We start from the raw sequence: 27,605 nt of genomic DNA on the forward strand, positions 1-27,605 counted from the left end.
TATGTGGGATTTTCTTTGTGTAATGTGTTCTTAAAATGGAACCTGTTGTCTTATTTCATTTATTAACTAATTTTATACCTTTTAAAGATACATTTCTAATGTATTAATATGAGTTTAAATTATGATCATATTCATAACATCAAGTATTTACATCATCCTCTATGGGTTCTAGAGCACTTTCACAGATATTCTCAGTTCTTACAATATCCACTGATAGTAGGCAGAGTATGTGCTATTATGCTCAGCCTATAGATGAGACTTAGATTAGATAACTAGAGCCTGGTCTTCTGATGCCTCATCTATGGATCTTTCCTCTATTTTACAATGTCCTTCTTGCTGTTTAGATCTTCATAGTATATATTCAGAATAATCACAAGCCTTCCAAATCTCTTTGACCATTTTGATGATTGCCTTTGGTAGTATTTATTCTTTACCTAAGTAAAACTGGCTTCCCAGAGAATTTCAGGGCCATGCAGGGGAGCTATACAAGGCAAGGTTTGGGTCTGGCAGATCATGACATGGAATGAACTAAGGGTGTTATTCATACATGGCAGTCACCTACCAAAATTGCATGTATATCTAGAAGTCTCCAAGCAGAAAGCATAAGGGACATGTTTAGTTCATTTTCTTGTTTTATGTTTGGCTGTAGAACTTGTTTTGGTTAACGCAGCACTATGTTTGCAAGTTCCAACCATATACCCAAATCTTGTTTGATCTCTGGGTATGTCAGTCACCTCACTTTTCAGAGTATATGTATTGGCCTGTCTTGTGTGAGTCCCAAATATGCTGATGTTTCAGGGAAGGGAAATTTGAGGAACTCAAATTCATTCCCTTCCATTTTTGCCAACAGGGGGAACAGGTCCTTCATCAGATGCTGGTTGGGGATGTATGCTACGCTGTGGACAGATGATGCTGGCTCAGGCCCTTATCTGTAGACATTTGGGAAGGGGTGAGTTAAATTTGTTTTATAAACTTTCTCGGAGACCTCTGCAGTATCACTTGCTGCTGTTGATTTAGCTTTGATGCTGAGCCTTGGGAACACTCAGTAACAAACCTGCAGGTCTTAAAATGCTCTCTGCAAGCTCATGGCGGGGCTGACAAGTCATCAAAGCCCCTCATAAGAAGGAAACAGCTAGTGTTTCCTTGTGAGTCACTAAGCCAGGGAGTTATTTTCCTGGGACAGAACTGAACATTGGGAGAGGTGTGTCATTTATCCTTTCCATCTTTGCTATTGTTCAAGTAACAAAGGGAGCAGGAAGAAGGGTGTGGTGGTAAGTCTGTTTCTTGACCTCATTTAAGATATCTGCCTGGGGAAGGACATAAGTGACCTAAAGGAAGTGCCTAATAGAGGGGGCTGGCGCTATTTTGGTTTTGGTTCACTAAGAATGTTCAGCTGATGACGAAGAAATCTTTATATTTGCTTCATTTGGAGGACATTTCATTAATTAAGAGCCTTCTGATAATGGTTATTGGAACTTTTGTGTTTTTTAGACCGAGTTTCACTCAGGCTCCCAGGCTGGAGTGCAGTGGTGCCATCTCAGCTCACTGCAACCTCTGACCCCCTGGGTTCAAACATTCTTCGCCTCAGCCTCCCGAGTAGCTGGGATTATAGGTGCCCACTGCCACACCTGGCTAATTTTTGTATTTTTAGTAGAGACGGGGTTTCACCATGTTAGCCAGGCTGATCTCAAACTCCTGACCTCAGGTGATCCACCTGCCTCGGCCTCCCAAAGTGCTGGGATTACAGGCATGAGCCACCGTGCTGGGCTGGTTGTTGGAACTCTTGAGTCTTGCTTTCTTAAGACGTGTGCATGCTACCCTATGGGCATCTGAAGGATAGGCTTGGCTGGATGCCAGTTCAGGCACTTGAGTTAAAGTCCAGTTGGACTTGGGGATGAGAGAGCGAAAGGACACTTTGGATGAGATGGGACTCCTGAACTCATCGGCTGTTGCTAATTGACATTCAGAGGTATGGAAACATCATTTTCCTTTTTCCACTGTGCAAACTCACAGACTTTTCTGCAGCTTTCAGAGAGGATTGAAGAAGGGCCTAGGGAGGTTTCAGGGCTTATTGCCTTCTCTTCAGGGTTTGGGATATACTGCTTCCCCTGGGTAGTATAATAATTTCTATTTTACAGATGAGGAAACCGGGCTCAGGGAAGTGATGTGATTTGCCCAGGGTAAAACAACAAGAAATGAAAAATTTGAGAATAAAATAAAGATCTTTTAACTCCTTGTGCAGTGATTTCCCTTGTTTATACATGCTTCTTGGTATAGATCTGTTCTTACTATTTAATTTCTTTTTTTATATATAACACACTTCAAAATGATTATTTTGGAAGTGAGTTCTGGAAGGAGGGAGCAAACTGGAAAAAAAAACCTCCACAGTCAGCAGTCTCAATTGTTTCAGCACAAAAGCAAATAGCAGGAAGAAGTAGGAAATAGATCTTGTAGCTAAAATGAATTAAAAGAGTGATTTTGTGAAGATGTCTTTTGGATTGCTTCCTATTCAGCTATTTTTAAATTAAGGTAGAGTGTTCACTTACCATTGCCATCAGCAAATATTTAGTGGTGTTTAGCAGCCAGCTAACTAGGATTTCCCCAGACTTGGATAATTTGGTAGCTAATGAAAAGAAGTTGAATGTGATTCACCCTCTGAGGGCTGTGCTGGATCCAAAGTTAAAAACTTTGGTTTTACAAACACTAGAAGCAAAAGACAGCTGAAGAATCTGGAGATAATGGCCTTTGGCTTCACGTGTACTTCAGGCGTTATTTCAAACTCTAAAACCTCAGGGGAGAAATTTGTCTTGGAAGCAAACTAGGCCTCAGAAATCTGACCCATTAGACAGAGTTTCTAGAGCTGAGAGGATTGCTGTGATTACATAGAATTTTTGCAGTTGCCCTCAATAAGTTATAAATGGCCTCTGTATGATTTAGGAGGCTGAGCTGAAGGCATAGATATTATCCCGACAGATGCAGTTATTTTGGCTTTGATCTTAAGGAAACCTTGAACACCTGATAGCAAAGGTATTTGTTTTCCCAAAGCTCAGCATGGACTTTTGCAAAGGTGGTTTAAAAATGACAGTATGCAATTTTTTAAGCTTCCTTAGTTATGAATTGTGTATATTCCCCGGTGAACTGTTGTATATCAGAATAGCACCTCCCCCGCTGCCATGAGACCCTTTTGGCAATGCTGCCAAAATACAAGAACAAAAGCCGTTGCTGTCTATGTGGAGATGAGATGCTATGATGTCTGGGTTATATACCGATGTACTGCTGGGCTTTCTGTTGAACTCCTGTTCACTGAGAAACTGGCCAGAAAGGCCTTCGTGACATTGTTTTTATGTAGTATTTATCCAGCTCCAGCCCTTGGGTTAAGTCAATTCGTTGGTCAGCTTCTTGTTTTGCTTTTACTTTATACCCACTGAGTCTTTTAAAGCAATCACTTTCCAGATGTCTTTGTCATCAAAATGAAAGATACTTAGGAATGTTCTAACTTGATCATTCCTGCCTTCTAGATATAGTGCCTTTGTTTTCCTCCTAATTTTGTAGTTACAGTAAGAGTGCAGAGAGGTAATAAACAGTTATAAAAATGTTTTAACCCATTTTTTTTCTTGAAAAGACTGGAGCTGGGAGAAACAAAAAGAACAACCCAAAGAATACCAACGCATCCTACAGTGCTTCTTAGATAGAAAAGATTGTTGCTATTCTATCCATCAAATGGGTAAGGTCATAAATCAATCATTTAAAGGCAGTTTCTATTCTTGCTCCTTCTCTTCCCTTGCCTTATATGTGGCTCCATTAAGTTGTCCATCTGCTTAATTATTTATGCAAAAAATTAGGAGTTTGTGGCTTATTGGAAGATCTTTTGCTAACATGTTAATTTTTTCTACATAAAAACAGCACAAATGGGTGTAGGAGAAGGGAAATCAATTGGCGAATGGTTTGGACCAAATACAGTTGCACAGGTGTTAAAGTAAGTAAAAGAGTCTGGCATTTACCTTATTCTCCTGTCTGCTATGCCTCCCTCCCTAGTAGCTAAACCTCCCATCAACCTAGGTATTCTTGCAATCCCTCAAAGCTACTCCTCCCACTAAGCCATCAAATATCTGTGCCATTTTGCTCAGATGGCTCTTTGAAATGTGTAAGCATGGATATCTGTCCACTAAGCCATCACATATCTGTGCCATTTTGCTCAGATGGCTCTTTGAAATGTGTAAGCGTGGATATGTGTCCTGGTATATCAGAGTTATATTTGCTGGTAGCAGTATATGTGGTTGTATCCTAGTACTCATTCAGTGTCTCATGCTACAGATTGATGCTCATGTGCCTAGGAGCCATTGGTCTGAGAATCCCTTTGAAGCCAAAAGTTTCATTCTAAGTGGTAGAAGCTAAGCCAGCCTAAGCAAGAAATGGCCCCCACAGGGCTCCCACATGCACTGCATAATGTTTTAAATCCCTGTTCATTCAGCATTTTCTGTGTACCTTTACCATGCTAGGTTCTGGGTGTACAGAAATAAACTTGACACAGTCCTTGCTATTGGAGGAGACAAACCCCAGGGGAGTCTTGGAATCAGTTTGTCATCTCATAGCAGACTCAAGGTGTCCCAGGTTGTTATTTTTGCAGTTGTCTTGTTAAATTCCAGAATTCACCTCCCACCACAAGAGGCAAGGTGGAGAGGTCAGAACCAACTTTTTGAAAGCAAATGGGGTGAGTGATGTTAATACTTACACCTGCAGACCACTGTTTTCACTCTAACAACCTATCACTGGATAGAAACTCCATGAGGGCAGAGATTGTATTTATCTTGTTCACTCTGTAACTCTTTTACATAGAACTGCCTGGCATGCATAAGTACTCAATACGTGCTGGATGAATAAACGAAAATGGCAGCCAGAATCTGGGACCAGATTTAGGAATCAGAAGATTGAATCCTTCTGGCCGCCTGTGGTGTATTCAGCTCCTGGGCATTATGGGATGACCTATTCCATCCAAAGTACAGATGGGACCCTGTTTCCATTAACTAACCAGTCTTCAGTGAACTAGAATGCTTTGGGGATATTTATGTGAGGGGGGTGGCCTGGACTTTTTGGGGACCCAAGGAAAATCTATATTGATTTTACTCCTTGCTCACAATGTAACCTCTCTGTGGCTGCTTTCTTGCCATAGTCAGAGTGCCTTTTGGACATCACTGACTCTGCTGAGTAAAAATCTGGCAGGATTTCAGGAATCACTGTATGAACTTAGTGTGGAAAGTGTAAGATTAGATTGACTGTGCTGAGCCCAAAAATCCAGCTTGAAATGGTTGGTGTTAAAATAACATCCCTCGGAATTTGCTTCTTTCTTCTAAATTTTGAAGTTACCAACAAAAAAGTGGAAACATAGATTTTTTTTTCTTTGTTTTGAGATGGAGTCTTACTCTGTCACCCAGGCTGGGATTACAGGTGCCTGCAACCATACCCAGCTAATTTTTGTAATTTTAGTAGAGACAGGGTTTCACCATGTTGGTCAGGCTGGTCTCGAACTCCTGACCTCAGGTGATCCGCCCGCCTTGGCCTCCCAAAATGCTGGGATTACAGGCGTGAGCCACCACGGCAGCATACATTTTTTTAAAAGAATGTAAATAGGTTCCAATTCATCATGATCATTAGCATTAACAACAGCATATTATTATTATTATGTTATTGTTATTATTGTGGGGAAAAATAATTCTTTAAAATGAATGAAATACAAGTGTGATGATGGTAGTTAATGTCTTCCTGGGAGCTACCTGGTAGAGAGAATGTGTTTTCTTTGGTCCAACGAGACTGCGCTTTACCCACACATCCCAGAAGTAACCAGGTTAAACATGGTTTCTTTGAAACTGGCAAGGGAAGAAGGAAGGGGAGAAATAGGTGGGGTACTTTACATAGATCTCAGATCATCTCTGTTTTAAAGGGGTTTTCTATCTAATCTCCCATAAAGTCCTGCAGTTCAGCATGCTGGCTCTCTTCAGCTGCTGACCAGTAAAGCTCGGTACCCAAGTCAATCTGGGGCCTACGTCACTTGAGAGGCATTCTCAGTGCAGCTGGGGAGGAGAAGTGATCTCTCTCTCTCTCTCTCTCTCTCTCTGGGTTTACCTGGAACATATTCTCCATATTATCTATCATCTAAAACAAATACCTTTTTTTTTTTTTTTGAGATGGAGTTTCGCTGTTTTTACCCAGACTGGAGTGCAATGGCACGATCTCGGCTCACCGCAACCTCCGCCTTCTGGGTTCAAGCAATTCTCTTGCCTCAGCCTCCCGAGTAGCTGGGACTACAGGCGTACACCACCACGCCCAGCTAATTTTTGTATTTTTAGTAGAGATGGGGTTTCACCATGTTGACCAGGATGGTCTTGATCTCTTGACCTCGTGATCCACCCGCCTCGGCCTCACAAAGTGCTGGGATTACAGGCTTGAGCCACCGCGCTCGGCCTACAAATATCTATTTTTTAAGAACACCTTTCTTTTCAAACAAAATTGTTTTTACAGTTTCCCTTTTTTAAAATAAAATTTCAGTAACTCAGAATTTCCTTTGTTTAAGAAAACGGTCTCTTGGGACTTTGAGAACAGATGCTTGGGTAACTTTTCTTTTTTCCCCTGTAGGAGTCCCATTATTTTGTGAAGTAGACTTCTCCAGGTTGTAAAGCAGAAACTTCTTTTTAAGGTTCAGATACAGTGACTTTGTGGCATTCTCAAGGTCTCTAGACATGGAGCATCCCAGACCTCTGGCAAAGAAGCCAGAGCCAACCTGAATACCAGCTTTGTGGCTCAGCATTTGGTGACTTTAGGAACACTGGGCATAAATTGTACTGTTTTCTGCTGATATTTCCATCTTCCCAAATTGTGACTTCATTATACATTGCTTTGCAGAAAACTTGCTTTATTTGATGAATGGAATTCCTTGGCTGTTTATGTTTCAATGGATAACACAGTGGTCATTGAAGATATCAGTGAGTTACCAGCCTGTTTAACTTCCCAGCTGATGGGTGATGAGTTCCTTCCTCACCATTCAGAATTCTGGGGCTCAAGAGAGTCTCCCTGGTCTTCCCCACCAGGACAGGGGAGCTTAGGGGAGCATAGGGTTCTGATTCTCTTTCTTTTCAGCTTTCTGAAAGGGAGAACACAATTAAAGGCGCTTTGCTGCCCCTCAATGAGGTACCACACTCATTCACTACAGCAAATACAAAGTGTGTGTAATAATCTATTCAACCACCAACAGATCTTTTGTGAAGGCTCACTCTTGTCCAGGCCTGTGCTTCCTGCACTGGGGAGTAGAGCAACCTAGAGATACAGTCCCTGTCTCAAAGACCCTGACAGATTTGAGAAATGAGATTCTTCCAATGAGCCCAGAATCCCTACTGGGAGCTGAACAGGTACTCAGCGGCCAGAAAGAAGAATGTGAGCTCTAGAGGAATGACTGAGCTTTGTGGAGAGGGGAGTCAGCTGAGTCCTGGTAGCAGAGGACAAGGCCTTCTAGGCAGGGATGCAGGGTTGGAGTGGGGAGGGGGCATGTGAGGTTAACCTTAGTTTTGATTTTAGAATATCTTCTCGGGCTGAAGACTCCTTATCCAATTTTCTGTTCTTCCATTTCTAGAAAAAATGTGCCGTGTCCTTCCCTTGAGTGCTGACACACCTGGTGACAGGCCTCCCGATTCTCTGACTGCTTCAAACCAGAGTAAGGGCACCTCTGCCTACTGCCCAGCCTGGAAACCCCTGCTGCTCATTGTGCCCCTTCGCCTGGGCATAAACCAAATCAATCCTGTCTATGTTGATGCGTTCAAAGTAAGTCACTCCTTTCCCCGAGCCATTGTTGCCTGCCCATCACACCGCCATCTCAGCACAGAGATCCGTGAGCAGCAGTCCACAGTGAGTTGAGAATCTTGCATTCTCTTTCTCTCCAGGAGTGTTTTAAGATGCCACAGTCTTTAGGGGCATTAGGAGGAAAACCAAATAACGCGTATTATTTCATAGGATTCTTAGGTAAGAAAGGAGGAATCACAAGTAAGTCATCTTGGGCTAGGGGAGGGCGTGGGGACAAGGTTTGCATGGGAGACCAGTTAGTGGGTTCCCATCTAGCCAGGGATACCGCGGCCTCTGGTCAGCTCCTTCTGTCTCCAGCCTGATTGATGGAGAGTGATGTTTCTGTGTGCCTGATGGAAAGCCGGTCCCGTTTCAATGCCTTTACTTCCTTGCTTCTTGATAAGATGGTTCTATTGCTTCCCCACTGGGTAGCCCCAAGGTCACAGCATTGCTCCAGCATGTTTCTCTCCTGCCTGTGGGGCCCAGGGTAGTGGAATTTCAATCCCTTGGCTTTGCCAATATCTCTCTTACTAGGGTTCAGGCACTTAGGCTCGCAGCTGTCCTCTAGCTTCCAGGCCCCCACAGCTGGGCCTGCTGGCTCATTGTTCAGAGCTGTGACAGGGAGGGAATTAGAGGGGGCAAAGACAGAAGTATCCCTTTCCTGAGAATGGGGTCTAAGCCTTAAAACCACTAACCTCTTAATGGGGACCCGAGCAAGCAGCCCATCATTCCCTGCATAGGAAGTCACCTCTGGAAACCCATTTTCTTTACTCACTAGCTGTGACCAGAGACATTTGAAGGCCTTGGCACACAAGGTAATCTAGCCCAGGGCTTCTGAAACTTTAGCATGCACGTGAATCACCTTGGAGTGGAGGTTCAGTAGGTCTGGGGCGGGGCCTGAGATTCTGCATTTCTAACTAGCTGGTGCCGATGCTGCTAGTCCACAGACCACACTTTGCATACCCAGGGTCTAGACACCTGGTTAGTGCTGAAGAGCACGAGTTAGAGAGTGATGTGGCCAGGGAATTTGGTACAGGACACCTCTTGCAGGAGTGGAGTGGTCTGAGACTTCGGCTCAAGAAAGTTATGAGCTTGGATTGGTTGACAGGCAGGGGAGAGCTACAGGAGTCACAAGGAAATGGCATGAGGGCACATGCAAAGGACACGGTAGATATGGCCTTAGTTACCCACCCCAACCCATGTCCTCTTGGAGGTTCAGGGAGGTGAGGTGGGATGGGAACACACATACCTGGCTTTGCATGCCAATCCCCCACTTGCGAGCTGTGTAACTTCAGGAAAAAGATCAATATTCAATCTCAGATTCCTCTTATGTAAAATGGGACTAACGCCTGACTCACCCTGTTGTCATCTTACAATAAAGCGTTCAGCAAAGAGCCAGGCATATAGGACAGTCACTGAAAGGTGGCTGTACCTTGGCTTACCTCAACACCTCTTTTCTTTGCCAGCCCCCTTCTTCCTCTCTTGAGGTTGGGGGGCGGGATTTGCACAGCTGCCTCTGTTCTCAATAATGCTGCCATCTATTGGTTGAGCCTAAGAATTACAGCTAAATGGAAAGGAGCCTGTACAAAACCTAGTATCAGGAGTTCTACAAAATCAGATGCCCTCTGTTCCTAAGCATTTGGGTTCAAAGAAAATGTTGCAAAAAATAAATTTCCAATTGTTCATGCTTGACTTGGTCCGTTCAGGCCGTTATAACAGAATAGCATAGACTAGGTGGCTTTACGAGCAACAGAAATTTATGTCTCACTGTTCTGGAGGCTGGAGGTCCAAGATCCAGGCACTGGCAGATTCAGTGAGGGCCCACTTCCTGGTTCATAGATGGCTGGTTTCTTGCTGTGTTCTCAAATGACAGAAGGGACAAAGGAGCTTTCTGGAGTCTTTTTTATGAAGGCACTAATCCATTCATAGGGACTCCACCCTCATGACTTAATCACCTCCCAATGGCCCCACTTCCTAATACCATCATATTGGAGGTTAGGATTTCAACATGAATTTTAGGGAGACATAAACATTCAGTCCGCAACAGTATTTGAGGACAAGTTTGAAACATATTGGAAAATAACTTTGGAGGAATCTCAGTGAATAAGGTATGTGATTCCTGGGTGCCCTGACCTCCCTATCCCAAGTTACCTACAGAGAATTTTCCAAGCAGGTGTAGCCCTCCTGTTTCTTGGGGCCACTGGGTCAGGGTAGCTCTTGTGAAGTTTGACTACTCATTAAAAAGATGTGAGCAATCCTCAGTTCTTTAGTAGCCCAAGACAGAGCTTCATACAGTCTCCATTTGCTTGTTAACTTTTATAAGTCTTTTGTGCAAACTTGAGAGCTTCAAGTCCCTCCAACTCCCCTTTTCTGACTCACACCCTTACTATCTGAGGTTCAGTGGTCCAGATTGGCCGAATGTCTGAAGGGAGGAAAGAGATGCAAATTGGCATTTTCTAAATAGTTGTCCTGTGCCAGACACTCTGCAAAGTATATTATCTCTCTTTCTACATGTATATATACACACACACATACATATATATACACATACCTATGTACATATACATGACAGATATACATATATACAATATTCCTGTGAGGTAGAGATTGTTATTTCTCTTTTACTTGTGAAACAAAGAGCTAAGATTAAGAGAGATTTAAAAAGGTTATTTCTTCAAGGTGACTCAGCTAGAAAGTAGTGAAGCCCAGATTCGATCCCAATTTGGTCATCTCTACCTGCCACCTTCTGTTGCTCCTCTGGGGCCCTCCTGCCCAGCAGGAAGCAGAGAGAGCTCTAGGTATGGGAGGATATGGCCAGGATGAGACTCTGGCCTTCAGATTTTGCCTGCTTAGAGAGAAGGAGATGTTGGTTCCCTGCCCTTGGATATAGGTTGCCACCTGGAGACCCGTAGCATTAGCCCTGTTTCTGCAGGTGGCTGGCCAGCCTGCCTCTTTTCTCCAGGCCTCATTAGAGACCTTTGTTTAGTTCCCAGATCATTTCTAGAGCTTTTTATATCTATCATGTATCTTTTTAAAAAAATTTTATTTCAGATTCAGGAGGTACATGTGCTTGTTTGTTACATGGGTATTACATGTGCAATGGTGGGGATTGGGCTTCTAGTATACCTATCACCAAAATATTGAGCATTAACCCAAATAGATGATACTTAGATAAAAAAATGTAATATATACACTGTGGAATACTATGTAGCCATAAAAAGTAATGAAATCCTGTCCTCTGCAGCAACATGGATGGAGCTGGAGGCCATTATCCTAAGTGTACTGTATCTCTTATAAGCACTCTCAGCTTGTGGCTGGGTGTGGTGGTTCATACTGGTAATCCCAGCATTTTGTGAGGCCAAGGCAGGTGGATCACCTGAGCTCAGGAGTTTGAGACTAGCCAGGGCAACATGGTGAAACCATGTCTCTACCCAAAATACAAAAAATTAGCTGGATGTGGTGGCGCATTGCCTATAGACCCAGCTACTTGGAAGGCTGAGGTGGGAGGATTGTTTGAGCCTGGGAAGTCAAGGCTGCAGTGAGCCGATATTGTGCCACTGCACTCCAGCCTGGGGCGACAGATTGTATTAGGGTTCTCTAGAGGGCCAGAACTAATAGAATGTATATAATTATACATCTGGCCATTTCTCCTTCCATGCAAAGTGCACAACCAGCTGCACTGCTTGAAGTTGTGACCACTGGGAAGATTTCCCTTCAATGGGCTAGAGTGACACACCCAAGTGAGGAATGTGTTGCCTTCAAAATCCAAATAGGCCCGCTAGGCATCGTGCCTCTTTCTTGGTTGTAGGAGGGGGCAAATGCAGCAACTTATCCTTCATCTTAGATGGAATATCTCGACAGGCCCCACACCACTGGACCCCTATAAATTTTACTGAGTTAGAGGGACCCTGAATTTTAGTTGGGTTTATTTCCCATCCTTTGGCATGCAAATGTCTTACCCATAAGTCCAGTGTGTTTGCTACTTCTTGCTCACTGGATCCAATCAGCATAGTGTCATCAATGTAATGGACCAGTGTGATACCTTATGGAAGCAAAAATCAATCAAGGTCTCTCCAAATAAGACTATGACACAAAGCCGGAGAGTTCATATACCCCTGAAGTAGGACAGTCAAGGTATATTGCTGGCCTTGCCAGCTGAAGGCAGATTGCTTCTGGTGGACCTTATGGACAGGAATGGAGAAAAAGGCATTTGCCAAGTCAATGGCTCCATAACAGGTACCAGGAGATGCGTTAAGTTGCTCAAGCAATGAAACCACATTTGGTACAGCAGATGCAATTGGAGTCACCACTTGGATAAGCTAATGATAATCCACTGTCACTCTCTAAGATACAAGTATCTTCTGCACAGGCTAAATGGGAGAGTTGAGCGGGGATGTGGTGAGAATCACCACCTCTGGGTGTTTCAGGTCCTTGATGGTGGCACCAACCTCTGCAGTCCCTCCAGGGATGCAATATTGTTTGTGACTTACTATCTTTTCTAGGTAGAGGAAGCTGTTAATGCCTTCCATTTGGCCTCTCCCACTATAGTAGCCCTTACCCTACTCGCCAGGGAGCCAATGTAGGGGTTTTGCCAGCTGCTAAGTGTGTCTATGCCCATTATGCATTCTGGCACTGGGGAAATGACCACAGGATGAGTCTGGGCACCCACTAGGCCCATTGTAAGTTGGGCTAAAACTTAAATTAATTACCTGACCTCTATAAGCCCCTACTTTAACTGGAGGACCACATTGACGTTTTGAGTTCCCTGGAATCAACATCAGCTCAGAGCCAGTGTCCAGTAGGCTCCGAAACATCTGATCATTTCCCTTTTCCCAATGCACAGCTACCCTGGTAAAAGGCCAGAGGTCTCCCCGGGGAAGGATGGGAGAAAGATTAACTGTATAAATTGTCAGTAATGTAGCAAAGTCCTGCAGGCTGAGGAACAAAGAGAGTCAGACTGAATTCTAAAACTGAAGAACTTGGAGTCTGATGTTCAAGGGCAGGAAGCATCCAGCACGGGAGAAAGATGCAGGCTGGGAGCCTAGGCCAGTCTCTGTTTTTCACATTTTTCTGCGTGCTGCACTGGCAGCTGATTAGATTGTGTCCACCCAGATTAAGGGTGGGTCTGCCTTTCCCAGCCCACTGACTCAAATGTTAATCTCCTTTGGCAGCACCCTCACAGACACACCCAGGATCAATACTTTGTATCTTTCAATCCAGTGAAGTTGACACTCAGTATTAACCATCACACAGGAGAGCCTGCCTCAAATAAATAAATAAATAAATGATGCAGCTCGTTAAGCTCCACTCCATGCACACACACACACACACACACACACACCTCACCCATGGGAAAAGGTCCTGGTCAGAGTCAGAGAAGATATTATTCCTAACACCTTAACTCCAGATATCCCAATAGATGGCTCAGTTCTAACCCTGTTTTCGCTTTCTGTTTTCTTGCCTATAGCTTTCTTTCCCTTGGACCTTTCTATGGTTCTAGGTAGACTTCCTTCTAACCATCTTGGTTGCTTTTTAGAGTAGTCTGAGGCTTTTTTGCTATCAGTGATCTTGCCCACCTGTGGTCCGGGGTAAAAATAGCTACCTTGACTTTCATAAAGCAAGTCATATGGGGGCATTGATTTCTATATACTCTTAAAAATACATTTGTAGGGAAATACTGTTGATTTGCAGTAAGATAATTCTCTAGCCACCTTCTATTTGTATTTGTTTGTTTGTTTTGAGATGGAGTCTTGCCCTGTCGCCCAGGCTAGAGTGCAGTGGCATGATCTCGGCTCGCTACACCCTCCGCCTTCTGGGTTCAAGCAATTCTTCCGCCTCAGCCTCCCGAGTAGTTGGGATTACAGGCGCATGCCACCGTGCCTGGCTAATTTTGATATATTTTTTTAAGTAGAGATGGGGTTTTACCATGTTGGCCAGGCTGGTCTCAAACTCCCGAACTTGTGATCCACCCACCTCGGCCTCCCAAAGTGCTGGGATTACAAGCATGAGCCACTGCGTCTGGTCCTGTATTGTGTTTTAAGCATTTCACAAAGGTGAAGTCTTCTGGTCCTTGTAATATACCATGAGTCAACTAGAACAGGACCAATGACCCCATTTTAAAAATAACAAAATTAAGGCAGAGAGTGAATTATGTGGTTTGTCCTTGGCTTGTGATAGAAAAATGTTAGACTTTTCATGAGACTTCAGAGACAAACATATTCTTTGCCAACAGAAACGTGTAGATGTGCCCACACAATCCTGGATACTATTCCAGAGAGAGTCTTCGGGGTGTCTTTCCCTACCCTAGTCTTTGCAAGCAGGTAGATGTCTCCTTACTTGCCTGATGTAGTCGAGTACACAGAGTCCCAGATGGCCCTCAGGCCTAGACGGTAAGGCTGGGGTACGTCTTAGACACTTTTGCCTCCTTAGCCTGTGGCTGGTGAACATTAGAGGGACTTTTAGCCCTTTGAATATCAGGTCAAAGCAGAAATTTTATCCTAACCTCCTCCCATGTCATTTTGAACTTAGACTTTTTCTATTTGCCAAAGCATAGCTTATATCTCTTGTGTCAAGGTCAGTCATCTCAAAGTGAATTTTCCAAGTGAGCTGTATCTTCACTGATGGTAATATGACAAAGGCAGTGCTTCCTGACAGGAACTTACTAACTTGCTAATAAATACTAACTTGTTAGCTACTCAGGACCAGAAGTCAGCTCACTGGTTTCTCATCCATAAAGAGTCAGCATTCCCATTCCATAAAAAGTCAGCATTTCTTTCGAAGGTCAGGACCTTCTCCCTTATCAGCGGTGCTTTCTGAGAGTGGGGCTGATAGCCAGCGGTCTAGCCTGAGATGCTTTTCAATGTCAAGAGGCAGAAAGGTCCCTAATGGCACCTGGGCCCCAAACCTGGTGACTGCACCTACCACCTCTTTGCTACTGCTGCTCACAGAGCCTGCCATGCCATTTGTGGTCACTCATTCCCATATTTTCTTAAACCTGTCACTTTCCATTTTTGGACTTGGACTTCGAGGAGATGTAAATGCTAGGGCATATCTTCTCATTGAATGATATGATTTGGGCGCAAGTGACTTCCTTTAAGCATGCTCACCCTGGCTTCAGGCTTTCTGTCATTCCATTCTCATTGTCACCAAGGGAGGGGTTAAGGCAACCAGAACGCCTCCTCCCAAGGACAGCAGTGGGGCCAGGACCAGTAGTCCTTTGAGAGTTAAGTATGTCTCCTTCAAAACAGGTGACGAGCTCATCTTCTTGGACCCTCACACAACCCAGACCTTTGTCGACGCTGAAGAGAATGGAACGGTTAATGACCAGACTTTTCATTGCCTGCAGTCCCCACAGCGAATGAACATTCTGAACCTGGATCCTTCAGTTGCATTGGTAGGTATCTGAAGGTTGGGTGGGCCAGGAGATATGATGTGTACAGATTGGTTCCCTGGGAGTTATCCAGATTGCTAGATAGGGAAGCAAGAGTGTGTTAGCTCACTTTCCCCATTAGAGGCAGTAGAATGTAGTGGGGAGGGAACAGACCCACGAACCAAACTGCTCCAGTCGGAATCTTGGCTCTGCCACTTACTAACTGTATTAGTCTGTTCTCCCACTGCTAATAAAGACATACCCGAGGCTGGGTAATTTATAAAGGAAGGATGTTTAGTTGACTCACAGTTCCACATGGCTGGGGAGGCCTCCTAATCGTGGCACAAAATGAAGGAAAAGCAAGGGCATGTCTTACATGGTGACAGGCAAGAGAGCTTATGCAGGAGAACTCCCATTTATAAAACCATCAGATCTCATGAGACTTACTACCACGAGGATGGTATGGGGGAAACCACCCCCATGATTCAGTTATCTCTACCTGGTCCCACCCTTGACACGTGGAGATTATTATAATTCAAGGTGAGATTTGTGTGGGGACACAGCCAAACCATATCACTAACTATGCATCTAGGAGGAGTCACTTAACCTTTCTGAGCCTCGGTCTTCTCATCTCTGAAATGAGGAAAAAAAATAGTTCCTTCCTTATGGGGTTGTATGAGGTATAATGGATATAAGGCACTTAGCACGGGGCCTGGCATGTTGTAAGTATTCTATAAATTTTAGTTATTATCATCTTTCTCCCATTTCCTTCTTGTCCTCAAATTATTGCTACCAAGGGACAGGGAGGAAGGTGGGATATCACTAGGGAGAGATAAGGGAGCAAAAAGCCCTGGGTGCATACAATCGAGGAAGCTGCAGGGTTTTCCCCTAGAAATATGTTTGGTCTGTACACACACTGAAGGGGCATCTGCCTATGAAGTAGCCAATGGTTCTGAGGCCTGTCTGTCCTCTCCTCCAACTTAATCCAATTGTCAATATACCAGTGACCAAGAGCTGTGAGTCCTCTTGTGGACCATTCTTTCACTACTCTGGGATGGCTTTGAGATTGGGGAAGCAGACTGATGGTTCTCTCTATTCTGATAGATGATTTCCTGAAGGTCAATGCCATCTTCTTAAGTATTGCCTCCAGCTAAAAGTACTATTTGGTTTTTGTTTGTTGGCTTAACTGAATGTTCTTTGGAGATGTGTATATTTGTACACCAAATGTAGTGGAATTAACCCCACACTTTGAAGATATCTTCAAGTTAAAATATCTTGCAGCATGAGTAGAGAGGGAAAGGGACATAGAGCAAGGGTGAGAATGAGGGTGAGACAGAGAGATGTGTATGTCTGACTAAGGCAATGAGTTAGGAAAGAGAGAAGCCCAGATAGTCTTCCTCCTTTATTGCTGGAAAGTCACATCCACAGAGACTAGCCCACATACTAATTCTGGGCGACAGCTCCATTGTGCAATACCAAGGGTAATTCTAAGTTGTTTTCTTTTGCTTTCCCCCAAGGGATTTTTCTGCAAAGAAGAAAAAGACTTTGATAACTGGTGTAGCCTTGTTCAGAAGGTAAAGCTATATGTTTTTCTTAGTCTGAAAAATGAAGTTACTCAATTTGATTCCTTTTCAAGATTGTGTTTCATAGTAAAAATAATCCTACTCTGATATGACTTTACTACAAGAGAAAGAAACTAAGGCAACAAAGAAACTATCAGGTGTGGGTGTAGGAATTCACTCAGGATGGTGGCAAGAATATTAAGAGATAGTTATAAGTTATAGTAACAACCCTCCTTGGAAGACTGAGGGGTTTGCAATAGTTTCAGTAGAAGTTTCGGCTGAAGGCAGTCATGTAGTTAATGAGTTTACATGTAGTTAATGAGAAAAGCAAATAGTTAAGGTATGTGTAGGAGTTTATTTGAATAACTCACTAACCTTGGTGCAGGATGGCCCTCTGGGTCGAGGCGGGGTGGGGGGAGATTGACACCTTAATGGTGTTTACGCTGAGCATAGGAGCCTAGCCTTTGATCTAAGTGATGTTGCTTCAAAGCTTTGTCATTTGATGTGTACTGAAGAAAGGCCTAGAGTAAAGGCTGCCGGCATTAACCCTTCCAGGGGAGAGGCCATGGATACCTCCAGCCCACTTGTTTACTGTACTCTCTGTGTTTAAGTGTATTCATTCCTCACTGAGTCATGGTCTACAGGACATACCCCTGCAGATAGTGATCAACGTCTCATTTGGGAAATTATGTATAACTTTGGGGAAACTGAACAAAAACTTTGCTTTGAAATATGCTTAGTATGTCAAGGGAGTTATATTTTTAGTGATGAAACCTAATATTTTATCTCATTAATAGAGAATTATTTTCTAAAGCTAATACTTATATTTTAAAATGTAGCAAAACTGTATTTATACCACACTTAAAGGTGGAATGAGAATTGATAAGACCATGCCTTTTATTTCATTTTATTATTATTTTTAAGACAAAGTCTTATTCTGTTGCCCAGGCTGGAGTGAAATGGTGAGATCTGGGCTCACTGCAAACTCTGTCTCCCAGGTTTAAGCGATTCTCCTCCCTCAGTCTCCCGAGTAGCTATGATTACAGGCATCCACCGTAATTTGTGTGTTTTTAGTAGAGATGGGGTTTCACTACATTGGCTAAGCTTGTCTCATACTCCTGATCCCAGGTTATCTGCCCCTTGACCTCCCAAAGTGCTGGGATTACAGGTGCGAGCCACCATGTCTGGCCAAGACTATGCCATTTAAATTAGGATATATACCATACATTTTGGACTGCCACTGAAACCATGCCAATATGTAGCAATAGTCTTTTAGGGCAGATTTAATTTGACTAACTGATATTTCTCTGGAGCCAATGCTTCAAGAACATCTCACCCCTAAAGTGAGCAGGACCCATGCATCTGACACAAGGACTGTGCCTCATGATGGAGAACAGGTAGTGACTGCTGGCCTTCATCAGATACTCCCCACAATGTCCTTCCTTCCTGGCCAAACAGTATCTAGAATTGAAGATGGCTGGGTCTTCAGATGGTTCAAGTAGAGGATGAGTGTATTTGCTAGGCCTCTGTTTTCACGTGGCAACCACCAGACCACTGTCTCAGGGTTTGGGTCCAAGATTACTAACCAGAAATGTTGTGAGTCTTCAGTGTTTACAACTGTTTTGGTATCTCCCCAGGAAATTCTAAAGGAGAATTTAAGGATGTTTGAATTGGTTCAGAAACATCCATCACACTGGCCTCCCTTTATACCTCCAGCCAAGCCAGAAGTGACAACCACTGGGGCAGGTAAGCTATTGTCCAGGAATCTCAGCTAGCAGACCCATGTGTAGCAATTGTTTTATGAGAAAGAAGGAATTGTGGCTCATGCTTTCTGTGGACAGTAAAATTTCTATTCAGCTGGAGTAATAAAAAAGAAAAGGTGCTTCTAGTTATTTTAATCTTCTGATAAGCTGATATTTACCAATTTCAAAGAATGATAAAAGAAGAAAATGAGCTCACTGCAAAAGTTCTATGCAAAATCAAGATGGCTAGGATTGCTTTTTTATGGCCCGGTTCGGAGTATCAGTGAGGCCATTGATAATTCAGTGTCCCTTGAAGGGCCTGCAGAGCCTTGGCCACATCACTGCCATTAGGTTTATGTAACAAGTCTGGCTATTTTGAATCTTTATAGACAATTTCTAATACTTGGCAGTAGTTCTAATTGTAAGTCTTCTCCACACAAGTCTTTCTTTAGTAAAACAATTAAAAATGCATAGTCTTAACTACTGAGTAATATATTCATTGACCACTTCAACCCAAGTGTCAAGCTTTTCTTCTTTCTCATTTCTGTATTCTGATAGAATTCATTGACTCTAATGAACAACTGGAAGAGTTGGATCTGGAGGAAGATTTTGAAATTCTGAGTGTGTAGAATCCTGGGAACTCAACTTGGAGGTCTGTCTTCCATCTGGCACCATAAAAACATGAACTTATTACATAAAACTTTAATAGTCAGCAAGTGCCTGATATGCCAATAGCATACAAACTCGATAGCTTTCATGACTGAGCCAATCACTGTTTCTCAGAAAACAAAACAAAACAAAACAAAATGACAGTAACCCTTTCCCAGAAAGAAAGAGAACAATCATGGACCTAGGAGCAGAGGGATAAGGAGAAGTTCATTGCTTCTCAGCTTGTCTTACATGGCTACAGTAAGTCTTCAGCTGCTGCAATGAGGAGATGGATATCTGGAAGACAGACAGCAACTCTCAGCTTGCTTCAAGCACCAGCAGATAAGAGACGGTTAAGCTGTGCTTCTTCACCCTTTCAGGTGTGACCTCTTTAGGACTAAATACTAAGAAGCAATCTATTCTCTTGCTCAAATAATAAAGTGACTGAATCAGGGAGGAAAAGGTTCTTGTTATATTATTTGATTGTGTAGTTTGAGAAATTATAATGTATATCAAAATGTTTGTCAAAGAAATGATGTCAAATATACACTTCTTGATCTCCTTCCTATTTGTGGGAATCTTACTATTTGATGGGTCACTGCCCCCATTCTTACTGATAATTTTGTCAGATGTCACCCTGTCCTTAAATCAAATCATGATCACTTAAATCAGGAGTCAGCAAACTTTTGCTATAAAGGGCCAGACAGTAAATATTTTTTGGGCTTTGCAGGCTATGTGGCCTCTGTCACATCTACTCAACTCTGCTGTTGACGTGCAAAAGCAGCCATAGACAATATGCAAGCAAATTAATGTGGCTGTAATCCAAGAAAACTTTATTTACAAAAACAGGTGGAGGGCTGGGTTTGGGCTACAGGCTGTAGCTTGCCAGTGACTTAAATTGTTGATTTTTGTTTGAGAAATTAAAAATAAATTGTATTTGAATTATACTCTGGTTGGTTGACAGCCATATTTACAACTATTCGTATGGTGAATTACACATTTAAGCTGTGCATCATATACAATTCTAAACTATTTTAGGACTAGCAACATAATAGGTTTTAAAGCATGTGTTCATGAAATTAGCTTCACTAATCACTCTCCTATGAGGATGCACCTCAAGCCCCAGCAATATCTTCCCATTTTCTTTTCTTGCTCCCTTAAGTTGCCTGCATTTGACCCCCATTCTTAGTCTAGTCTCAAGGAAGGCCAGCAACTGGAAGCTAGCACCAAACCAAGCTGCTTGTTTCCTTAGATTCCATGTTTTTCTTTATTCCCCAGCATATTCCAATGGTTCAAAATTCAAAACATATAAAATGATATCCAGTGATTTGTCTCTCTCTGATAGGTCAGTTCACTCCCTTGAAAATTCCGAATGGTATTAATTTCTTCTTTATCCTCCCAGAGGATGTATTTTATACACATATAAATATATGCACACACACTCACATACACACACACTCACGCACGCAGCTTGGACTTGATTTTAGTCTTAATTTTAGAATGACTTTAACATTCTCTTCCTTTGTTTTATCTGCAAAAGATCCTAAGGCCACAGAAGTATGAAAATGCCTTTCTTGAACTCTTTTTTTTTATTTTAAAAATTATTTATTTGTATCAACCTACATCATGCTTTGACATCTTGAACTCTAGTGTGCGACAGGGATAAAAACAGGCATAGTCTTATCTTGAAGCAGGTTATGGGTTTATTGACTGTTAGATGACTGTTTCAGCTCTTTGACTTTGATCATCTTCTAATTTTTTCCTGCCTCAGTGTTTTGTTATAGAGTTCAACTTGGCCGTAACAGAAACCCCTGAGGCTCTGACGGGGGGCTTATAAATTGCAGTGTGATGGACATTAGAAAAATTTTCATAAAAACATCGAAAGAGTCACATGTTCAGATTTCATTTATTTGCTATGTACAAAATTGACACCATGCTTATTACTTAGGTGAAGATAACAGTAATTCAGGTTACACTGATTATGCTTTGTCTGTATTGGCACAGTTTATATAATACTTTAGGAAACAGAATCACCTGGAAGGAATTGCCTCATGTCAACATAGCTGAGTATTCTGGGAAACTGGTAATTAAAGAAAATGGCTAAAACAAATTCCACCAAACAGAATACAATGTACTGCGTAGCCAGCTCAGGTTTGCTTTAGGTTTGCTAACTGCTCAAGAGAAGAGTGTGCTAGATTTTTATGACGTTCTAAACAATAAAATAGTTTAATAGGCTACCTGTGAAAGCGCAATTGGATAACTAACCGTTTAACAGAAAGTCTTTAACATCCTCAGAATACAAGGAGACCAACACTGTGCAGCTTTCGTTTGCCGCATTGCACACATCTGGATGACATTTGGAATAAACAGACTTCTGAGAAACTGGGATGTGGCATTTACCTTTTTGTTCCTGGAGGCAGAAGCTAAATTCACACCTCCTTACCCACCCACCCCTCTACTCCTGGCCCAGGAGAAAAGGTGTCATTCTCATTTCCTTTGATAGGCTTGGCCGCATTTGTTGCATCCTCTGCTCTACTTTGGACCAGGCCAAGTTCTCTGTCTCTGGCTGGAGGGGGAACTGGCAAGGAGGAAGTGCTTTCTCTAGGACCATATGCCATTAATGATCACCACCCCCAACCCAACTGCTGGCCTTCAAGCCTGCCTAAGCCATATGGGGCCCAGTCTTGCTCATTCTGGAGCGAGCTAAAGCTCACCCTGGGCTACTGGCTGGCACCACATTTCAGTTCTCTTGCCTGCCTAGACACAGTAGGCCTCCTTGAACAGTGAGGACTTGCCCTATGTAAACTTGAGCCATCCATGAATGTTCAGTTAGAGAATTTGTTTTAAATGTGGAAACACTGGGTTCTGGTTTAAGCCAAATAATGTGTGCTGACCTCTGGACATGAAGAAATGACTGATTAGCCATTATGAAGAGCGTTCCAGTCAAGACAGTGAGGATAGCTAGTCAAAGAAAGTGGTGGCCCACCAAATCTTTCTGAGGTAGCCATGAATAGTCACACAATCATCCAAATCAAATGGTAGCACCAGCTTGACAGAAATGGGACAGCAGATGTCAGCAGGGTGGGCTCATCTCTGTGGACCTGAGGGCTGGGGTGATCAGTGTCTGGTAGACTAGCCCAAATGAGACTCCAATGTACAACTTGACAGACAGGCAAAGGGACTCAGGACTTCCTTCTTCGGACCATTCAGGTTCGTGAGGTGACTGTTGTGAGGGGCAGAGGAGGGCAAGGGGCAGAGTGGCAGGTGCTGCCCTATAGGCTTTTCATACACACCTGGCAGCGACTTACTCGGGTGTGGAGCTGCCCAGCTTTCAGCGTTTCAGACATAGGCGACTCTCCAAACTGCTGCCTCTCCTCCACTGTAGTCAACCAGAAACTGTACTTGTTTGCAAAGTAGTGGCAGGTGCCTCGGGCACCACTGCACTCGATGAAAGGAGTGGCCCGAAAGTCCTCTAGGCAGGATCCAGGTGAGACCAGGGACTGGCCTCCACCCTCGGCACCAGCGGCAGTGTGCTGAAACAGACAGGAGATAAGTGCATGAACTGTGCCTGCCAAGGGTTGGCATAGGGAGGGGATGGGTGCTCTGCTGCTATAGGCGGGCACATCTCCATTCCTAAGCCCTGGTCCCTCATCTTAGCCCCAGCTTCAAGCTAGCATACCAAGAGGTGTGTTTTAGGGGCAGGGGCTACCTGTCCTCCCTCATAGCAGCTTTCAGGGCCAAGAGTGCCCCCTCCAAGCTCCCTAGTGCCCTCCTAACCCATTATGTAGGGCAATGACTACATGTCAAGCAGAAATTCCCAAAAATACTGTCCCACTGGGTTCAGAGGTGTGTTAGGTACTCCCTTGCAAAATTGCCACAGACAAATGGTTCTGAGAAAGGCTGAGTGAAGGGAAATTTAATAGGCTCTGGACTGCAGTTCTCAGAGCCCTCCCTTAACTGTGCATTGTACTCTAAGAAGGGAAAGAGGGACAGCATGAAATCTATTGCGGTTTTCTTTAATTTGTTGTATTTGGCCCAAAGGTCCTGGCCCTCACCTCGGAGGGCTCCCTCAGCATTCAGTTTCAGGGCTACACGTGAGCTGTGGTCTTCAGTTACTGTTCGCATAGACCGCAGCTCCTGTCTCTTACACTCCTGCCCCTCTCCCTTCACTTTGGGTGGGTATCATCTGGACCACAGGAGATGGGGAAGAGGCCTAACACACAACTGAGTCAGCAAATGGCCAATGGGGCAGATGCCCAAGTTGGCACACAGGGACTCCGTACTTTGCAGAACTTTGCGAGAGTGAGAGTCTCCATGGGGCCTTTCATGTAACCTTTTTTGACAGCTGAAGCATCAAAGCTTTCCTGATTTTGACCCTGAGAATCAAAAACTCTAAAATGCACAACACGTTTTCCTGCTTTACTAAGTAGCAGGCACTAGGTTACTTCGAACTTTGCAGATGAATCAGGCTTGTCATTGTGAATGTCAGTTTTTGTGGGGGATGATTATGTAAGAGCCCCATACCAAGGGATACAGCTTCTAGAACTCTTGGGCCTCCTTTGAATTATTTCCCCCTTTTTAATAAATATGTCTCATTGCTTCAAGATGCCTTGCTAGGCAGTCCAAATTCTCACTCTTCCAAATATTCAGGAGAAATATTCTAGTGTGTTAGAATTAATGTGTAAAGTAAGTAAAGAGATTCTGAATAAGGGCTAAGAGCCCTCCCATAAGCAGAGCATATGAGATTTAGTACAGAGTGTTTCTACCATTTTCTGTGGAAGTTCAGGGGCCTCTCCTTATTTCCTGGTCAGGGTAGTGGACAGGACAGAAGGACAGGTGAAGTGATTCTGTATTACACTGGGCTAAACTGTCCAAAGTCCAAAGACAGAGCATAACAAGGAAAAGTACCTTTCCCCAAGCCGGTATGCTAATGTTGGGGGCCTGAAGCTTTGGTCATTTTTTAGACACTCTCACCATATCACCCTTGGCAATTCAACAGAGAAGCTCTGGCAAGGCAGAGTACTCCAGTGGGTGCCACACTGGTTTTCCCTGGAGGCTGACTTGACCCTGACATGGGGTCATGTATTTGAAGAAACATCCCCAGGTATACACAGGATATTATGTGAGGGACCTGATGTCTCTTTGGGCTTGCAAAAGTCCTTTTTCTTAGCAAGACACACTGCATGGCTGGCCGCTGCCTTGCCACTGAAATGGAGAGGCAGCAAAAATACCAGCAATGACATATAAACACAGCATACACTCATCAGAGCCTTTTGGGAAGAGATGGCAGAGGCCAGAGGGATCTGGAAGGGTGGAGAGAAGAGGGGACTATGCCATGGCTGGCCTAATTAGTGAGGTTGTGTCCTGGCCCCGAGTGGGGACAAACTGTCCTTCACTGTCCTCCCAGATCATAGTGTGTTTTGCTCTTACCTTGGGAGTGGCATAGCTGACACAGACATGGAGATGGTGGGACATTGACCGGTGACTCACATATATTCTAGCCCCTGAACCACTGAGTGCAAACTGCTGTCTTTCCTGTACACCCATAACTACCTGCCACTCATGCAGACTTGGGTTCTCCATTCTTTAAACAAGCCCAGGCCGCACATTTCCATTCTTTTCAAACTCTGTGCTTTCCACTTGGTGTCCCTTGAGCCTGGGAACCAGTCCAAGCCCTTTGTCTCCAACTGGGAGAGGGGGCAGTGCAGGACCTTACCATGAGGAAGGAGTATCCGATCCAGAGGCTGCGCCAGCCCAGGGGGCACTTTGGGATGGTGATGTCCTGGCTGTGCACAGCAATGGCTTGTGATGGCGCCTCACACACAGAGCAGCGGCTGATGTACTGGGCAATCTGGGTCTGGCCGACGGGCATCATGGGGATAGGGGCGGTAGTGGAGAGCCAGTAGGATTTATCATTGCGCCTGGCATAGTGGCACACCTCGTTGATGTTGCAGTAGATGAAGGGCATGGTGCTGAAGCGGGGCAGACAGGAGCCAGCAAAACCTAGAAGGAGAGAAAGTGGGCAAGGGCAGGGAAGGTCTGGCTGAGGGGCTTTGACCAGATGGTGGTTTGAGTTTACATCCAACCACTTGCACCAGACTGGGGCAGCCCTCTCCTTCCAATCCTGTAACACTGTGCACATGCTGAAGTGTATTGATCAAATTCTATTTTAAATGCACCAGGGAGATTTGATAATAACAAGAATCTTTTTATAAACTGTATTATTCCGCCCTAATTAATCTGCTTTGAAAGAAACAGCATTTAATAGACTGAGTCTGCTTTTAAGATTTAGCACATCTGCAGACAACACAATTAATTCTCAGGTAATCATCATTGCCCTGCGGGCCATATTATTATTACTACTACTACTAATTGCTAATATTTAATGGATGCTTAAATGTCAAATGATGCTCTAAGCATTTTACATTGCGTGATTAATTCATGCAATCCTTCCACCAACCTGTGTGATAGGTACTAGAATTAGCCTTCCTTCATTAAGGAGGAAGCCAAAGCTTAGAGAGGTTGAATAACCAATGCAGTGTACACAGCTAGTAAGTGATAGAGCCAGGATTTGAACCCAGATCCACCTGACTCCAGAGTTGATGCTTGTAACTCTACATAGCAGTGGACCTAGAAAGGGCTGGAAGAAGAGAGAGGTTGGCTGTTGGTGTTTGTGGAGACAGGTCACCAGGGCTGCGTGTCAGAGCCAGTACTTACCCAGGTCCTGGTTGTGGGCTTTCTCTTGTCCCTCCACGAACAGTAAGCTGTACCCCACCCACAGCTGACTCATCCCGATGGGACACAAGGGCACCTGTTCCGACTGGCTGTGCTTTACCAACGTGTAGCCCACTCTCACGCTCTGGCCAGGCATTCCAGGCATCCCGAAGGGGCCTTGCTGCCCTGGAGCTCCTGAGAGAGACACAGCATAGGTGAGTGTGGTGCAGCTAGTGATAACATCAGCTACTCACATTGTGCCACGCATTGTGCAAGGCATGTCATACACATGTGTTCTCTCACTCAATCCTCACAATGACCCTGAGAAATGGTATTACCACCTCAATTTTTAGATGAGGAAATTGAGGCTCAAATGTCTTACAGCTATTAAGTGGTAGAGCTACAACTCTATCTCAGATGTATCCAGCTACAGAGGCCCCACTTTTCAAAGTACATTGTTAAGCTTCTTTCCTATAGCCACCTGGCCTTGGGGTCTCTCTGAGTGGGGATTAGGGTGTGGAGAGGGACACTTCTCAGGTCCAGCCTTGCAGGCCCTCATAGGAGGTAACTATGTAGCTGCTGATTCAGAGGCATGGGAAGCAGAGTTAGGCTTAGCAGGGTAAAATATTTCCCTCCTCTCCTGCCCATGACAGACATGACTAATCAATTGCCACAGTTTCCCACTGAGCCTCTGAGCTCTTCTCTAGTCAGGACAACTTTGTCATCCGTGATATAAAGTGGGACATAAATAGAAGAGGTATATGGACAGCCACACACTTGAACATCCCCCTCACATGTGTCAGAATCCCTGGGTAGAAAAGGGGAATTACAGGGCAGAGGGCCATCTGTAGTATAAAGTCTGACCTTTTAAGCACTGGAAGAGAGCCCAGAAAAGGATTTGGAACAGTCCTTTGCCTTCCAGAATGTAGGGCATCCCTTCACAGGCTCAGAGGGTAGTGGGGAGTGAATGGACTTAGAGCCTAGTTTTTGAGCCTCTTAGGAGTGTCAAGCTCTACCACAGGGTTTACTAAGTTTCAGACTTGAAGTTTTACTAACACCCTAGCTTCAAATCCTCCCAGAACCCCCCTGCCCCCAAATGTGACATCATCAGACCTTCAAATCCTGGAGGGCCTTGCAGTCCAGGCAGACCAGGATCACCAAGAGCCCCAGGTGGGCCTGGGAGCCCATTGGGGCCATCTTTGCCAGGGACACCAGATAAACCTTTGAAGCCTGTGGGAGAGAAAGCCCAAATGAGGGTATTTGTTGTAGAGGCGCCTTCCTCAGGAAAGGGGAGTTGTGTGTCATACCCAAGACTTGCTAGGAGATGGTGCACTGGCAGTTGATTTGGTGTGCTGCCTGGGCTAGTTCTTAGTTCATGGGGGCATCTCTGCCCTGGAGCAGTGCCCTCGACTTAGCCTTTCTGGGCCCATTCATGCCCACTTCCTCCTCCTTTCTTCTCATCCTCCCAGCAACACTGGAAATTATGCAGGGCAACTACAAGCATCCCATATCAAAAATGAGAACACTAAGGCTGGGTGCGGTGGCTCATGCCCATAATCCCAGAACTTTGGGAGGCCGAGGCAGGCTTAAGTCAGGAGTTTGAGACCAGCCTGACCAACATGGGGAAACCACGTCTGTATTAAAAATACAAAAATTAGCTGGGTGTGGTGGCATGCACCTATAGTTCCTGCTACTCAGGAGGCTGAGGTGGGAATATCACTTTAATACCGGAGGTGGAGGTTG

General features: G+C 44.2%; 2 protein-coding genes across 11 annotated transcripts in view; one reads left to right on the forward strand and one right to left on the reverse strand.

Moving 5' to 3' along the window:
- The window catches only part of ATG4A (autophagy related 4A cysteine peptidase), a 56,324-nt gene extending 36,229 nt beyond the window's left edge, over nt 1-20,095 (forward strand). For 6 of the 8 annotated variants that reach the window (XM_078363005.1, XM_035289320.3, XM_035289328.3 and 3 more), the window contains 10 exons: nt 851-949; nt 3,623-3,724; nt 3,904-3,976; nt 6,898-6,977; nt 7,622-7,809; nt 7,929-8,007; nt 15,075-15,220; nt 16,714-16,770; nt 18,396-18,504; nt 19,059-20,095. In XM_078363005.1, coding sequence (XP_078219131.1) covers nt 889-949; nt 3,623-3,724; nt 3,904-3,976; nt 6,898-6,977; nt 7,622-7,809; nt 7,929-8,007; nt 15,075-15,220; nt 16,714-16,770; nt 18,396-18,504; nt 19,059-19,129 — 966 coding nt within the window. In that variant the 5' untranslated portion in view covers nt 851-888 and the 3' untranslated portion in view covers nt 19,130-20,095. The remainder of the gene's footprint in view (nt 1-850; nt 950-3,622; nt 3,725-3,903; nt 3,977-6,897; nt 6,978-7,621; nt 7,810-7,928; nt 8,008-15,074; nt 15,221-16,713; nt 16,771-18,395; nt 18,505-19,058) is intronic. The other 2 variants (XM_078363006.1, XM_035289321.3) reach the window with 1 other exon arrangement.
- A 942-nt stretch (nt 20,096-21,037) lies between these two features.
- Nucleotides 21,038-27,605, reverse strand: part of COL4A6 (collagen type IV alpha 6 chain) — a 285,194-nt gene continuing 278,626 nt past the window's right edge. For all 3 annotated transcript variants that reach the window (XM_035289317.3, XM_035289319.3, XM_035289316.3), the window contains 4 exons: nt 26,976-27,092; nt 25,866-26,057; nt 24,865-25,151; nt 21,038-22,681 (listed from right to left, as the gene is read on the reverse strand). In XM_035289317.3, the coding sequence (XP_035145208.3) occupies nt 22,421-22,681; nt 24,865-25,151; nt 25,866-26,057; nt 26,976-27,092 (857 nt within the window). In that variant the 3' untranslated portion in view covers nt 21,038-22,420. The remainder of the gene's footprint in view (nt 22,682-24,864; nt 25,152-25,865; nt 26,058-26,975; nt 27,093-27,605) is intronic.

The sequence above is a fragment of the Callithrix jacchus genome, chromosome X, assembly GCF_049354715.1.
Source record: "Callithrix jacchus isolate 240 chromosome X, calJac240_pri, whole genome shotgun sequence".
NCBI classification, from domain to species: Eukaryota; Metazoa; Chordata; class Mammalia; order Primates; family Cebidae; genus Callithrix; species Callithrix jacchus.